General features: G+C 45.7%; 1 protein-coding gene across 2 annotated transcripts in view; it reads right to left on the bottom strand.

Moving 5' to 3' along the window:
- Nucleotides 1–11,379, bottom strand: part of RFT1 (RFT1 homolog) — a 35,015-nt gene extending 23,636 nt beyond the window's left edge. The window contains exons 1-6 of one of the 2 annotated variants that reach the window (XM_055274437.2): nt 11,090–11,379; nt 6,673–6,758; nt 4,499–4,615; nt 3,145–3,334; nt 2,471–2,572; nt 657–794 (exon numbers count right to left, since the gene is read on the bottom strand). In XM_055274437.2, the coding sequence (XP_055130412.2) occupies nt 657–794; nt 2,471–2,572; nt 3,145–3,334; nt 4,499–4,615; nt 6,673–6,758; nt 11,090–11,152 (696 nt within the window). In that variant the 5' untranslated portion in view covers nt 11,153–11,379. The remainder of the gene's footprint in view (nt 1–656; nt 795–2,470; nt 2,573–3,144; nt 3,335–4,498; nt 4,616–6,672; nt 6,759–11,089) is intronic. The other variant, XM_063636196.1, reaches the window with a different exon arrangement.
- Nucleotides 11,380–15,991: the final 4,612 nt, after the last annotated feature.

Raw genomic sequence — 15,991 nt, 5'->3', positions numbered from 1 at the left:
AAAAAAAAAAAAGACCATTTTTGGTTCATCCCTACTTTCTCAGAACTCTCAACTATGTGTGCTAGAAGTCAACTGAGGAAGAAAACCAAAACCACAGCAGAATAGAGAGAGTGGAGCACAAGGGTGGAGCCTGTGCTCTGCTGGCATGTGAGCCCCTCCAGGCTGCTGTCCTCACTCTGACCCTCACCCAGGACAGGTTAGTTTCTCAACCCTAAAATAGAAACAGACAGTGTCAGCCTTTCAGAGTTGTTGTAAGCATTAAATAAGGCAGGTAAAGCATTCAGCATAGGGTCTAGCACAGTGGTTGTCAACTGGGGGCAATTTTATCCCCCAGCGGACATTTGGCAATGTCTGGAGACATTTTGGGGTGCTCCGCTGAGGGGTGGTTGCTACTGGCATCTAGTGATTTGAGGTCAGAGATGCTGTTAAACATCCTACAATGCACAGGACAGCCCCTACAACAAAGAATCGAGCAGCCCAAAATGTCTATAGTGCAAAGATTTAGAAACCCTGGCCTGGCACAGAGCAAGCACTCCATAAATATGAGCTATAAAATTCTATTTATGATTATAACAATAAACCAGTTGCAGTTTCTTTCTCTCAAGGATAAGCAGCACCTATGATTAAAATGATAAGAGATAAAATGTATTACTTACTCTATTTCTTGTAATATTAGGTAACAGATCTCTTATTCTGGAGACAGGAAGAGTTTGAAGCTTGGTTGATTCTGGGGAATCCAGTAACTTTGTGAAATAAATAACATAGCAGAGCACCAGAACTGTGGTATAGAAAAGCTGAGAAAAAAAAAAAACTGTTTTATTAAAGGCATAATTAAGATATGCCTATAAATTTGATCTCAAAGGCCAGTCAAGTAATACAACTCTCTTGATTAACTGCACTTTCTATTCAGCAATGCCTTACCCTCTGGGAAATGGCACTATTCACTTAGACCCAACTCCACTGCAGCATCTACCTGCAAAGTGTTCCCAACACTTCACTTAACTGGGAGAACATAATCGTCTTGGCAGGCAGAATGTAATTTCCCTAACAGATATACACTAGCTCAATTACCACAGCAATGTCCGATACATTCTCAAAAAGTGTGTATTTGGCCAAAGGAATGGCTCTTCCACCTAGCCAGCACACTGCAAAGATACATGTAACCTAACTGTGCTAATATCCAAGGACTTGCCATCATCAAGGACTGTGGGTTTTCCATAAACCCCGGAAACCTGTGCCATTAATGATTACAAAGCACAATTGAGCTGCTGACTCTCTCCTCTTCGCCAGGGCAAGAGCTACTACAGATTGGGGAAGAAAGGGTAGAGTGATAAAAGGGCCCACCCCTCCCTCCACCCATCCAGGACAAAAGAATGGCTTCTGGCCAGGAGCAGCCAGATGGGTTTTGTCTGCAAATTGAGGAGGAAAGTCCAAACAAGCCCCTGTTCACAAGCTCCCTTCGACCCTCTTTCCCTCCTGAGAACGGCAGTGCACACTGGTTCAAGAAAGACTGGGACCTCCAGACTTGCTTTCAACCTGGCAATATCAAGGCTGCTCCTGTAGTAAAGGCACAGGGCAAGGAAAAAGAAGAGTCTCAGTTTAGTAGGTGTGGGCCCCTCTGCTCTCCACTCCCAACCATGCCTGAGATGGAGCCCATCATCCATCAGCCTTCTTTCCTCATGCTCCAAGCCCTTAAAGCTCCAGCAGCACTGCTGTGAGCCACCCACCTGATGCCAATGTCCTCTGTGAGAAGTACCCTTCACATAAATCATGACTAAGAATCTTAATTTATCTTCCTAAACATTAATGAAAACTACAACTGCTTTGCACTGTAAAATGTTCTGGTAACTATCTGATCTTAAATTTCATTTTTAAAAATAGCATCTGTACTCTAGTTATATTTTTATTAGAACTAGAAATATGAACTAGAACTAGGAAATAATGAGATGGAAATGAAGCCTAAGTTGCTAAAACTGAACATATACCTACTCTGACTTGATTCATGCCCTCTGAATTATGTGAGATTTCAATCTAAGTTTAAAACAGGCTTAGCAGAGTTTCCACCTATTCTGCAAAAAACTGATGGAAATCCAGGGAAAATAATACACATGCAATTTGATTCCCACCCCACCCCCCACTGGTTTTTTTCTCCTTTACGAGACTATCAGACGACCAAAGATCAGTTTGAAACAGGCTTGCCCACTGAATGTCTAAAAGGGGTTTTTGATGTTTGACAATGAAGTCCAGTGTGTGGCCCTCACCAGGTCCCTAGAAACACCTACGGTCTCAGTGTATGGAACACAATGGACCTGGCAGCCAGAGAAGCAGTGCCAAGGCCATCCTTCTGGTGCTTCCACCTCCTGCACAGGCATGGGTACTGCGAATGCAGACCACACGGCGGTGGGAACAAGAAGAAAAACCAGTTGGAGAAACAAAGATCATATAAAAAGTTAAAAGCCACGAGTCTTACCTGGGCCAAAGAGAAAATGTATAATCCCCAGTGAGGCAACCACAGCACGAGAAAAGCTGTCAGAATGCTCTTAAGAATTACCGACAGGCTCTCAGCAATCACCTGCAAACATGTGGTTAAGGTGCAGTTTACAAATATCATCAAAAAGTCAAGATGTAACGGAATGATAGACAGAAAATCTAGGGCAGTGGTGACCCTGGCTGTGGCGGCAGGGCACACAGCTGGACATAAGTATCAGTAATGTTTTACTTCTTGGGTAGGGTAGGTTCATGGATCTTTCAGTATATTATGCTTTAAGATTTACATTATATATATATATTCTTTTGTAATCTATTATAAAAGATGAAGAGAGAAAAGTTAATATTAGTATACAACTAAATATAACCACTAGAAAAATCTGAAAAACCTTTACAGTCCTTCTAAATTCTGACTTGAACTAATAAATTATTAGCAAATCTGTTTTTTATTTATGGTAAAACAGAGGTGAATTTTAGCCTAGCCTATCTGACAAATTTCAAGTGGAAGAACTTAACTGACCATGTTATCTTTTTCTAAATACATTTTTAGGTGCAAATCTGGAAAAATCATTCATTCTCTCCTGTAAAAGCATTTTAAAAAAACAATGCTTTTTCTTATTCTTCCCATTTCCCATTCACAGCAGAAGGCGCACTGACCTTGAGCTTCACAAACATATGTGCTTGTGCCAAGACCCAAAAGGGCTCTCCTAGAAGCTCCACCACTGCCGAGAGACCAAACAGCACCACTCCAGTTGCATAGTGAGGGACAACATTAGGATCAGGCACTTCAAGCAGCTGCAACCAGATCCAGCCCAGGAATAAGGACCAAAACACACCCAGGGGGACTCTGGAAGAGGAGAAAAAAATAATTCACTAAATTTTAAAATAAATATAAATATATATTAAAATAGTAACACTGAACAGAAAAAAATAGTTATAATACAAACAGCTACCATTTATTTATTAAGATACTAACTACATGCCAGGCACTACGATTCACGCCCCTTATCTCACTGACACCTCACAATGATCCTCTGTCATTATCTCCATTAAAAAAATGAGGAAACTGAGGCTGACAGGCACTGGGCAATTTGGCCAAGCTCATGAACAGCTAATCAAGAGCAGAAGCAAGACCCAATCCTGCTATAACTCCAAAGCCTAAACTTCTATCCACTGGGTTACACATACTGACCCCATAAGCAAAATTCCCAGAAGGAAGATGCCTGTTGTCAGAATGACTGACAGACTGTATACAGCTGTTCCTTGCATCCCAAATAACCAACAGAGCAGTGCTCAGTATCCTTTCACATGTTGCACATGTGTACCATGGGGTACTTAAATATGACTGGGTGGTTAACAGTTGTTCCGCTAATAAAATGAACACCTACCAGCCCTCATGACAGTCACTTCTGTGAGGCAATAAGGAATTATGCAAGGGCAGCACTGGGAAATAACCTCAAACTCCAGCCCTCCCTGCAGGGACCTAGCTGGAGAAAAGCCATTGCAATTTGAAGTTAATGTATTTGATCTTCAAGAATATCCTAAAAGACTCAGAACTGAAGTCACATAACAAAATTGAAGAAAAATGTAATGAAACCCATAAGAGGCTTTCAGGAAATACTAAATCTAAGTGGCTGTTAAAAGCTCAAAAGATGTTATAGAGCAAAAAGATTAGGAATAAAAAAGATGGCACAGGCCAAGTGGAGCTCACAGTGGTGATCAGAAACAGCAAGAAACCACCTCCAAAGAGGATGAAACCAGGGCTAGAAACCTGGCCCAGAAACCCCAACCCAGAACCTCTTCCTGGCTCCTGGACATCCAGAGAGAAAATGAGCCAAGGAGTTCCTTTTACACAAACACTCTCCCCTTCTTGTTGTATGCCTGCTCCCAGAAACCCATGTCGAAACTGAATCTGGAGGCAATTTAGCTTTAGGCACATGTTACTGTTTCATTTCCAATGCTCACTACACCTGCCTTCCTGAAACGTGTCTCCTGCCAAAGCACAACTCACGTTAGCCACAGCAGGTTGAGCGTCTGGCTCCAATCTCGCTGGGTGCCCCCACTGAGACATGCTCTGCGGAAGGCCTCTCTGGCCAGGAAGAGGGTGGTTGAGTAAAGCAGCGTTAATCTGGAAATGAAAGGGAGAAATAAATAAGGTCTCGAGTTTTTTCATAGACAGAACTTCTGGGATTTTTCCAGCAACAGGGAGGAGATAAAGTCTTGGTCATAAACCACTGGTGGTGATGTGGAGGGCAGTGGGCTCTTACAGGACCCCCTACCAGTCTGATCCATGAGAACTAATAAGTTGGGAACCAAACAAAAGACACCTGAGGGTGTGTGCCTACAGTTAAGTGAAGGATAGAAGCTGCTGCAGTGGCCTCAAAAGGCTTCAGCCTTCATGGCTACAGGCAGAGGTGTGGCCAGGACCACAAGGAGGAGTAGAAGATAAGATTATAACCCCACCCTTCTTGGTCACACTGACCCGAGTGACCAATAGCCCCTGTGAGAAAAGCTGAGCCTCTACCGAGTGGAGGCTCTGGCCAAAAGAATCTTAAGACAGGCAATAAGGCTGGCAACCATTACAGAGGCTGCTGCAACCCAGATCAGCAAGGCTTGCCTGGGTACCTCCAGGTGGGCAGCACCTGGGTGAGCCTTCCTGCACCTTAGCGAGGAGTAGCTGAGACTTCCCCTCCTCAATAGGCAGCCATCTGGGTGAAGCCAGAGTGGGGACAGCCCAGGGTTAAGGTCTCTGGGGTTGTCCAAGGATTATCCTGCTACCCAGTGCCTCTGTGGGACACTGCAAATAAGGAGATGGAACCAAACCTTAAGCAGGGGGGCAGGGCAGGCCAGACAAGGGCTGTCAAAGCAGGGACCTGCCAATCTCAGGAAGGCTGCCTGGGGAGAAAAATCTGAGCCCCTATGAGGATTTGCCCCTCTTCCTTCCTGCTTTTAAAACAATATTACTTAGGGCCAAGTGCCTATATTTCTCAGGCTCATGCCTATAATCCCAGCACTTTGGGAGACTAAGATGGGAGGATTGCTTGAGCCCAGGAGTTCCAGACCAGCCTGGGCAACACAGTAAGACCTCATCTCTACAAAAAATACAAAAATTATTCAGGTGTGGTGGTGCACACCTGTAGTCCCAGCTGCTCAGGAGGTTGATATGGGAGCATCGCTTAAGCCCAAGAGGTCAAGGCTGCAGTGATCCATGATGGCGCCACTACACTCCAGCCTGGGTGACAGGGCAAAAGCCTGTCTCGAAAGAAGAAGAAGGTGAAGAAGAGGAAAAGAAAACAGTATTTCTCAAAGAATGGTCCCTGTTTCAAAATCACCTAAGGAGCTTATAAAAATTCAGATTCCTGGGCCCTTGTTCAGCACTACATAATGCAAAACTCCACAGATGATTCCTTTGCTCAAAGCTTGAGTCCTGCCACTAAGCTCTGAGACCAGAGCCAAGAGTATATGTTTGGTAAGTATTAGACATGAAATGCTGTCTGGAACATATTGTCTTATCTATCAGGACATGAAGACACACCTGAGAAGCTGAGCTATTCTGAGCACTCAAATCATTTCATATACTTTATGTCATTTGTGAAGACAAAATATGCGTGGGTGTCCTTGAACAGAAAGGAGGCGAGGAGAAGAAACAAGCTGAGTCTAAAAGACAAAGAAGTCACCTTTCCAAGAGCCTCCAAGAAACTAATGACAAAGACTCAAGCTCGAATCCCAGTTGCCATATCCCAATTATAAAATCACTGAGGAGGGAAGGAAGGTGGCTGCTCCAGCCCTGCAATTATGAAGCGCATCCTCACAAACTGCCGAATTTCTGTTTCCTTTGCTGTCAGCAGGACAAGAACATAGGATTATACCTGAGAGAGAGTTTTTAATGAATTACTCCCACTCTTCTCCTTCCTGACTTCCAAGAGCAGGAAAACCAGAACAGCTGGCAAAGAAATGTGCATTTGGAGGCTGCTAATGGAAAACAATCCATGGGTCCATTAAAAGCAACATCGCCTGTGCGTCCCTCCACTCCTGCACGCTTCTCCTCAGCCCACTGCTAAGACATTCTGCTTCTGGTAAAGGTCCACACTTCTAGAATCCAAGGATGACACACAGGTACAGGGTTTGAAGAAAGCCTGGCTAGAAAGGTGAACTCTGACGGTGCCAGAGTGCGTCTCCTCCTACCTTACATTTACTACGCCAACGATTTCCTTTGACAGGAAGCGAAGAATAAATGCATTCAAGACAAAGGTGATCAACCGAAACAACACCTATAGAAAAAGAGGAAAAATACGTAAGAATAAATGACGTTAGGAGTGTTTACTTAGCTGAAATTAGAACAATGTGGCTGTTCTTCCTAACGTGATGTAATGACATACAGCAGCTTGGTCACGGAGACTCTCCTCTAAGACGCCCAACCTGTCTGCATTTCTCCTGAAATTTCATCCCTTGGGATCTCTCAGCACTCCTGTGCAGTAGTCAAAGAACCCAGGAAGGCACTTGGAAGGCTCCCTAATTTATTAATAACAAGAAAGAGGCCCCAACAGACTGAGTTTCTTCAGGTTCAAAGTCAAGCCCTTGAGGAAGCAGAAAGATAATTCTAGTTAGTGGTTCACCTTGCCGAGCCCTAGCCACACTCCCCCACCCCAGCCTGTTTAGAAATAGCATACATTTAGCAAGTGGGAGCCTTAAGGGTATAGCAGACTCACCAGAAATCACGGGGACTAATTTCTCTTTTATTCTCTGCCTCATAATATCTAGGAATTTCAATAATGCCATTTATATCATTCTGAACTTCAGTTTTCTCAATTAGAACACAGAAAATGTATTTCTTTACTGTATACTTGTCTCTTTCCAGGGAGAAGTTGAAATACCTTTTAAATGATGCTGCAAAAATAAGATAACGTAATGTAACGGGGGAAGGGAAAGAGAGTCCAGTTATTGCCGCTTGAAAGGGACATATCCTGAGACTTTCCAATCTGTCAATTCAAGAAAACCATCTAAGCAAAAAACTTCTCCCATGAGACACAGAGAACAAGAAGACTGTAATTAAACAGGGTTGCTAAATGGGGATGCTGGGAAGAGTGCAAACCTCATTCACTAAATGACTCCCTTCTGCATCCCAGCAGCAAATGAAAATCACTTCTGTGTTAAGCACCCTCAGAGTTATCTGTGAAGAGGTGCAATTTGGAAGATTTGATCTAAGCATATCAATGGACTACTGTGGTCTGAAAATCTCTGGGGACAGCTATGACCAAAAAGGGACATTGTGTAACACTGTACCTAAAGTGTCACAGAGCAGCAAGGTCTCCAAAGCCAAGGAATCACCATCTTAACCGTTACGGAGTCAAAGGTGGTCTTTTGAGTCTGATGACAGCTCTGTAGCTGCTCCTTAGAAACATGCAGATATGGCTGGGCATGGTGGCTCATGCCTGTAATCCCAGCACTTTGGGAGGCTGAGGCGGGTGGATCAGCTGAGGTCAGGAGTTCGAGACCAGCCTGACTAACATGGTGAAATGCCATCTCTACTAAAAATACAATTCACCATTTAGCTCTTCTATCTCTTAACTTCTAATTGTTATAAGCCTCAATTTCCTCGGTCAAATGAGGTTACCTATCACATAGGGTTGATTAAAAGGATCAAAAGAGATTGTAGGGCTGGGTACAGTGGCTCATGCCTGTAATCCCAACACTTAGCTGGGCGCAGTGGCTCACGCCTGTAATCCCACCACTTTGGGAGGCCGAGGCAGGTGGATCATGAGGTCAGGAGATCGAGACCATCCTGGCTCACACGGTGAAACCCCGTCTCTACTAAAAATACAAAAAATTAGCCGGGCATGGTGGCGGGCACCTGTAGTCCCAGCTACTCGGAAGGCTGAGGCAGGAGAATGGCATGAAGCCTGGGCGACAGAGCTAGACTCCATCTTAAAAAAAAAACAAAACTCAACACTTTGGGAGGCTGAAAGGTAGGAGGATCACTTGAAGCCAGGAATTTGAGACCAGCCTGGGCAACACAGTGAGACCTCATCTCTACAAGAAATATTTTTAAAAGAAATGAGACTGTAGAAGTGAAAGCATTTTTTAAGTGCATACAAATGAAAGGCATTAATACTTTCGGCATAGGTGGCTTAGAATTAAGATAGAACAAGCTCTCAAATTCTTGCAGAATAAAATGTAACCACACAGCTACCTGAAGTGTCTACAGTGTAATTCGAGAAAGCATACAAGAATGAAAACACTCAAGAAACCATATAAAAATATGGTTATTAAAAAAAAAAAATCCGAGCGCAGTAGCTCACACCTGTAATCCCAGCACTTCAGGAGGCTGAGGCAGGTGGATCACTTGAGGTCAGAAGTTCGAGACCAGCCTGTCCAACATGGTGAAACCCTATCTCTACTAAAAATACAAAAATTAGCCAGGTGTGGTGGCAGGTACCTATAATCCCAGCTACTTGGGAGGCTGAGGCCTGAGAATCACTTGAGCCTGAGAGGCGGATGTCGCAGTGAGCCGAGATAGTGCCACCACACTCCAGCCTGGGCAACAGAGCGAGACTCCATCTCGAAAACAAAAAACAAAACACCATGTGTACACACTTAAGTCAACCTCAAAGTTATCACTGTCTAAGAAACTTAATGTTCCAGGCCATATCCATATCTCCTAATTGGTTTGAATAAAGGTTGCAGCTAATGAAACTGAGGTTGCTTATGCCACCCAGTATTTGCTACACACTGTAGCCCTTATTAGCAACACAGCCTTCATTTACTTCTGCAAAGGACTTTACAGCTTTTGTTTTAAGACAGGGTCTCACTCTGTTGCTCAGGCTGGAGTGCAGTGGCATAATCACAGCTCACTGCGGCCTCAACCTCCCAGGCTTGAGATCATCCCACCTCAGCCTCCTGAGTAGCTGGGACTACAGGTGCATGCCACCACACCCATCTAATTTTTGTATTTTTTGTAAAGACAAGGTTTCACCATGTTGCCCAGGCTGGTCTTTAACTCCTGAGCTCAAGCAATCTTCCTGCCTTGGCCTCCCAAAGTGCTGGGATGACAGGCATGAGCCACCGTGTCCAGCCAACTTTACAGCTTAAAAAAAAAGGCTCTCTCACATCTGTTAAATTATTTGACACTAAAAACAACCAGGTAAATATACAGGAAGCAAGACTGGGGGTTAAGTGATTTCCTCAATGTCACACGGCAAGCAAATGACACAGCTTGACCTTACAGGTAGGCCACGTGACTCATAGTCCAGTGTGTTTTCCGCTATAATTTGTTTTCGTTTTATGGAGCCTATCTGAGTAGTAAGATATTATCAAAGGCTGAAAAAAACCAACATTGTGGATAAAACAATAAACTCAGTTATTTATGTAGTGAAACAGAAAAAAAAAAAAACCCTAGGTAAACTTAGAATGGCTAACATTTACTAAGCACATATCACATGCAAGGCACTCGTCAACACGCTTTCCATAGGTTATCTCATTTCATTCCTACATTGACTATTTTAAAAATACTTATTACCCTAATAAAAATAGCTACATTTATTAAGTACTTGTATTGTGCCAGGCACTTAAGAGGCATGATTTCATCTAATCTTCCTAATGACCCTGTGAGGTTGCACTATGCTTCTCATTTAAGATGAAGAAACTGATACTCACAGAAGTCATGGGATTTATCCCGAAGGCAGGTATCTAGCAAGTGACAAGGCCCAAACTCAAGCCCCATTCTGCTTGGTTCTTTCTTCTGCCCTCCATGTGCCTCTCTAAGATAAGGGGTAGGGTAGATTCAGGACTTGTGTGAAGTAGGGTTGATTGGCTCAAGAGTGATACAGAGAGATACTGAGCCACTTGACTTAAGAGGTTCAGCTCCTGGGGTTGAAAGAATCTTCAGATACCATTTGGACTAACTGGCATGTATCATATCTGACAGATGACAAAAATTAGGGCCAAGAAGGGAAGTGACTTGTCCAAGATCACATAAACAGAAGATGCAGCCAACATGTATTAAATGCATACTAAGAGCCGGGTACTGTGTTAAGTACGTTTATTTGAATGATCCCAATCAATCCTTGCTTATGAGCTAGGTATTATTACCCCCATTTTACTAGTGAGGAACTCAGGCTCTGCAGGTGAAGTCACTTGTCCTGGGTCATGGAGCAATCCAAGCCTGTCTAACTCCAGATTTCTGTTCTTAGCTATGCCATATGGTCTCTCGGAACTCAGTGGGACTCAAAGTTTGAGGAAGGTGTTTGATGAAGGAAATGAACCCCTTGCCTGAAAAATATCAGATTCTCGAGCACGAAATACCAGTCCCTTACCCCTGCCACCTGATCTAATTCACTCCTACTGCCATATGGGAAACAGAATGCTCAGAAGGAAAGCGGCTTGTCTGCAGTCACCCAGCCTAGACTTTAAAGGCAGGCTCCCATCTCCGGGCCAGGGTCCCCCCTCATCAATGCCACCGTCTCCGGCCGACCCCCCACCCCCTCCATTGCGGGGTCCACCTCGGGACTGGGTCGGCCCTGGGGCAGGATCTCAAGGGCCCGAGGGCTGCCATCCAGCGAATCCCGGCTGCAGTACAAGCTGGAACCTGACGGGCAGAGAGTACCTGCAGGAGGAGACCGGAGGAGGCCAGCCGGGCCGCCTGGCCCAGCACCTCCTGGCTGCCCATAGCCTCCGCGCCGGGCTCAGACACCAGGAAATGCCGCCGCCACTCCGCTTAGTCGCGATAAGATGGCGTCACGGAGCGTCTCGCTCTCTAATTGATGGCCTTGAGACGGGGGGCGGGACACGAGAAGTTCTGGCCCTTTAAGTGGGCCTGGCTCGGGCCGTCTGTTATGGCGCCTGGCTCTTCCTGTTTCGGTAGGTCCTGCGCTGTCTGTCGCTTGTGCGCTGTCTGTCCCTCTCTTCCTCGTATAAACGAAATAGTGTGGCGAGTACTAAGAGATACCGTTAAAGAATCCAAAGTTCCTTCTCTGAGGCTTTCAGCCACCAACCAAGAAGCACTAACTTTCCCGGCCTCATCTGCCAAAAGGGGAACAAACTTCTCACTGGCCTGTTGAGAAGATTCTTACCATTGACTTTTGCTTACAGAATCACAGCCACAGCCCCTCTGAATTAGGCTGGACAGGAATTGTCCTCATTTAACAGAGAAAGAACTGAGGACCAGAAAATATAGCACTGTCACGTGTATGGTTTTGTGAAACCCTTCCGAAAGCTCTGATAATTGGCCCCTGTGGTTAGAGATGAGTAAAGCCTTGGAGATGGGAAGTGACTTGTTCGAATCTACACAACTTGTTTCCTGACTAAGTGGATACCAGGCTCCTGATCCTAAACTTATCACTCTTGCCTGTATGCTAGAAATTATGAGGGCAGAGTGGAAGAAGGACTGGAAGTGCTTTGTAAAATGTAAAACGCCCAACATACACAATCAGCTGTTGCTCTGTCAGTGTTCTTATTATCTACCACGCAGGCTCTAGGAAGCCCAGTCTTTCCCCAATCTCTTTTAGGCCTCACATGATTTGGCCCCAACCTATCTTCTACTACCTTTCACACGATCATTGCCCTTCCCAACACTATCTAGGCCATAGCCATTCCGAGTCCTTACCTGTCCTCAAACAGGCGGTGACTCACTGGCCTTTGCTCCTCCACCCTCTTTGTCCAAAGTGTCTTCCCTGACAGCACCCCTTGCCCTCCTAGACCACACTGTCCTGACTTTCCTGGCCAGCCACAGCTGGTACCTGGTGTGGACTAAATGTTTGTGTCGCCTCAAAATTCATATGTTGAAGCCTAATCCCCAGTGTGATAGTATTAGGAGGTAAGGCCTTTGGGAAGTAATTAGGTCTTGAAAGTGGAGCCCTCGTAATGGGATTCGTGTCCTTATAAAAAGAGATGTCAGAAAAATGATCTCTGTGTCTACCAGTTGAGGATACAGCAAGAATGTAGCTGTCTGCAACCAGGAAGAAGGCTTTGTAAAATGTAAGGCGGCCAACATACACTTAACAGGAACCAGACTGGCTAGCACCTTGATCTTGGGCTTCCAGCCTCCAGAACTGTGAGAGAAATTTCTGTTTTTGACTTACACAGTCTATGGTATTTTGTTACAGCAGCCCAAGCAAATTAAGACAGTACCCCTAAAATACTCTGTACCCCTTTATAGTTCCTAGTGCAACCTGCATTATAGCAGAAATACTAGAATATATGTCTCTATATAATCAGCCCATGAGCTCCAAGAGGGCAGAAGTGCAGCCTGCCTGGTTTTGCCTCCTGAAGTAGTGGTACAGAACATTCTTAGGGCTCCCATAAATGTCTCCAATGTCCCCTGACACATGACTGCTGCTACTGCTGCTAGAAGCAGACTGTGGAACTCAAAGCCTATCACTCCCATCTTGCCAGGTGAAATGAGCTCTGTCTTAGTGTGGAGGCCCAGAATGTGAGCTTTTATTTTTCTTTTTTTTTTTCTTTTTTTTCTTTTTTTTTTTTTTGAGACAGGGTCTCACTCTGTCTCCCAGGCTAGGGTGCAGTGGTATAGTCTTGGTTCACTGCAGCTTCCACCTCCTGCGCTCAGGTAATCCTCCCACCTCAGCCTTCCGATTAGCTGGGACTACAGGTGTGCAGCACCAGACCTGGCTAATTTTTTCTGTGATTTTTGTAGAGATGGGTTTTTCCCACGTTGCTCAGGCTGGTCTCCAACTCCTGGACTCAAGTGATCTGCCCACCTCAGCCTCTCAAAGTGCCGGGATTACAGGCATGAGCCACCGCACCGCACCCGGCCCAAGAATGTGAGCTTTTGTCTGTCAGAGAGAACTGGCCTTGAATCCTCATTCTGCCACTCACTGACTGGGTGACCTCAGTATGCTCAGCTACTAAATAGGGATATCATCTGTCCTGTAAAAATAGTCATAAGGATTATATCAGGCAAGTCTGGCCCTCAGAGAGCTTAAATTCTAGTGAAAGGGAAACTGAAAAAAACTCAAACAAATAAAATTTCACATAGGGCTAAGTGCTACGAAAGAATGAAACCAGGTAAGATCATAGAGGCTTTGGAAGAGAGAGAGGGGTGCTGTTTTAGGATGAGTCGGGCACCCACCTGGGGAGGAGTGTACTTGGAGAATAGAGAAAGTGCTGGAGGGTCCAGGTATCTGGCATAATGGCTGAGATGCTAAAGACCTTGACCTGGGCAGCCTTCCCACCCCCATGGACTGTGGGCCAGCAGGTGAGATGGCCTCCCACTTCCTTTATTCCCAGCTAAGCGGTCTCCTCTCCACAGCTCATCCCCAGAGAAGAACCAGCCAAGAGTTCATCAGGTGCACACACTCCTAAGCCTGGCATCCATGTAAGCTGCTTTGGGAGGGAAGAAGTGATCATTTTGCTAGGAGCAAAGAAGCCACAGGGGAAATGCTCCAAGCTAAGTCTAAAGGGCAAAGCATTCTAGGACCCCAAGGTATGGACTCTGTGGGGCTCCTGGGTGAGGAATCCAGGGACTTTTTCTCTTATTCTGGAAGTTAACACTTGGCAAGGAGGGACTGAGCAGAGCCCAGAGCCATGCTGGGTTCTGGGGTGGGTGGGGAAAAAGGAACTGTGAGGAGAATCCACAAACATTGACAACTGACTCCATGTCAGGCACCTGTCTGAGCACTGTACATGCGTGTACTCCATCCTCTCAATAACCTATGAGAGAAGGACTGCAGATCAGGAAACTGAAGCACAGGGATGTGAAGTAACTCATCCAAGGTCATTCAGCAAAGGAATGGTCAAGGAGGTATTTGAACTCGGGTCCCTTCTGATTCCAAATGTGTGAACAGTAATGTTCCTCCCCTCAAAAAAAGTTTATGATTGTAAAGGAGACCTAAGAGTCCCTATATGTAAGCCACAGAGAACATATGTGGCATTGAGAGAGTAGAGTCTGGGAGGGCTGCAGTGGTCAAGCTGTGGTAGGCTTGGAGGCATCCCCTCTCCCCAGTGAGGCTCTCCGAAGGTCTTGACCCTGTTGGAGATACTGGCCTGCACGCTCCACTGGGAGTTGCATACTCCATGGTCTTGCCCACAGAGTACTCAGCTTAGGGCTGGCAAGTAATGGCCCACTGGACGTTGCATTTTGTATGGCCTACAAGCTAAGAATAGTTTTTACATTTGTAAATGGTTGGAAAAAAATCAAAAGAATATTTCATGACACATGAAAATGGTATAAAATTCAAATTTCAGTGTCCACCGGGTACAGTGGCTCACACCTGTAATCCCAGCACTTTGGGAGGCCAAGGTGAGTGGATTGCTTGAGGTCAGGAGCTCAAGACCAGCTTGGGCAACATGGTGAAACCCCATCTCTACAAAAAAATACAAAAATTAGCCAGGCTTAGCCGGGCGTGGTGGCGGGCGCCTGTAATCCCAGCTACTCGGGAGGCTGAGGCAGGAGAATGGCGTGAACCCGGGAGGCGGAGCTTGCAGTGAGCCGAGATTGCGCCAGTGCACTCTAGCCTGGGGGACAGAGAAAGACTCCGTCTCAAAAAAAAAAAAAAAAAAAAAAAAAAAAAAAAAAAAATTAGCCAGGCATGGTGGTGCGTGCCTGTAGACCCAGCTACTGAGGAGGCTGAGGTGGGAGGATCATTTGAGTTTGGAGAGATCAAGGCTGCAGTGGGCTATGATCGTGCCACTGCACTCCAGCCTAGGCAACAGGGTGAGACCCTTGTCTCAAAAAAAAAAAAAAAATTCAGTGTCCACAAATAAAGTTTCACTGGAACACAGCACACATACCCACTTGTTTACATATTATCAATAGCTACTTTCTTGCTACAACAGCAGAATAGGTTGGTCCACAAAGCTGAAAATATTTGCTAGCCAGCCCTTTACAGAAACACTTTGCCAATTCCTGGTGATCACCATTGAGCACCTGGGATATAGTAAACATTTCAATATTGAATGAATGAGTGCATGTGTAAGTGCATTGGAATAAATGAATGATGAAGGACTAGGAAAGGAAGAAAGACAAGCACACAGGGCTCTTGTACTCTTGTTCCTCTTGGAGAGGAAGTGACCCCTTGAGAATACCAGGCTGTAATTGGTGGTCATTGAAGGAGCCGTTTTCCCCAGTCTTCCTCCCCGCCTCCTGCGTCTGTGCTAGGTAGCCTCCCTGCCAGGGAAATCTGACCCAAGCCACCTATTTTATTACAAAGCTGGAGGGAAGTGCCAGAGCTGGTGCCAAGCCAATTAGGCTCCCAGGGCAGAGGAGCAGGGAGGGAGGCTGCCGGTGGGCCAGGAGACAGGGTGGAACCTCTGGCCAGCTGGGCCATGGATCTCAGCTAGGTGGAGGCAGGAGAATTGGGCATGGTCCCACACACCAGCCACTAGGTGGCAGATGGTCCTGGATGAGGGCACTGCCTGGCCAAGGCTTCTGCGTCCCAGAGCACCTCTATCAGGGCCCCTTCCAGAAGCAGGACCTCAAGGCTCTGCCTCTCTCAAAGTCCCAGGGCATGAGAATGCGGCTGTGATACTAGTTGTCCACATCTGTCTATGT

The sequence above is a fragment of the Symphalangus syndactylus genome, chromosome 1 (genome assembly GCF_028878055.3).
Source record: "Symphalangus syndactylus isolate Jambi chromosome 1, NHGRI_mSymSyn1-v2.1_pri, whole genome shotgun sequence".
NCBI classification, from domain to species: Eukaryota; Metazoa; Chordata; class Mammalia; order Primates; family Hylobatidae; genus Symphalangus; species Symphalangus syndactylus.
The sequence above is the reverse complement of the archived record's forward strand: the minus strand, read 5'-3'. Positions and strand labels throughout refer to the sequence as shown.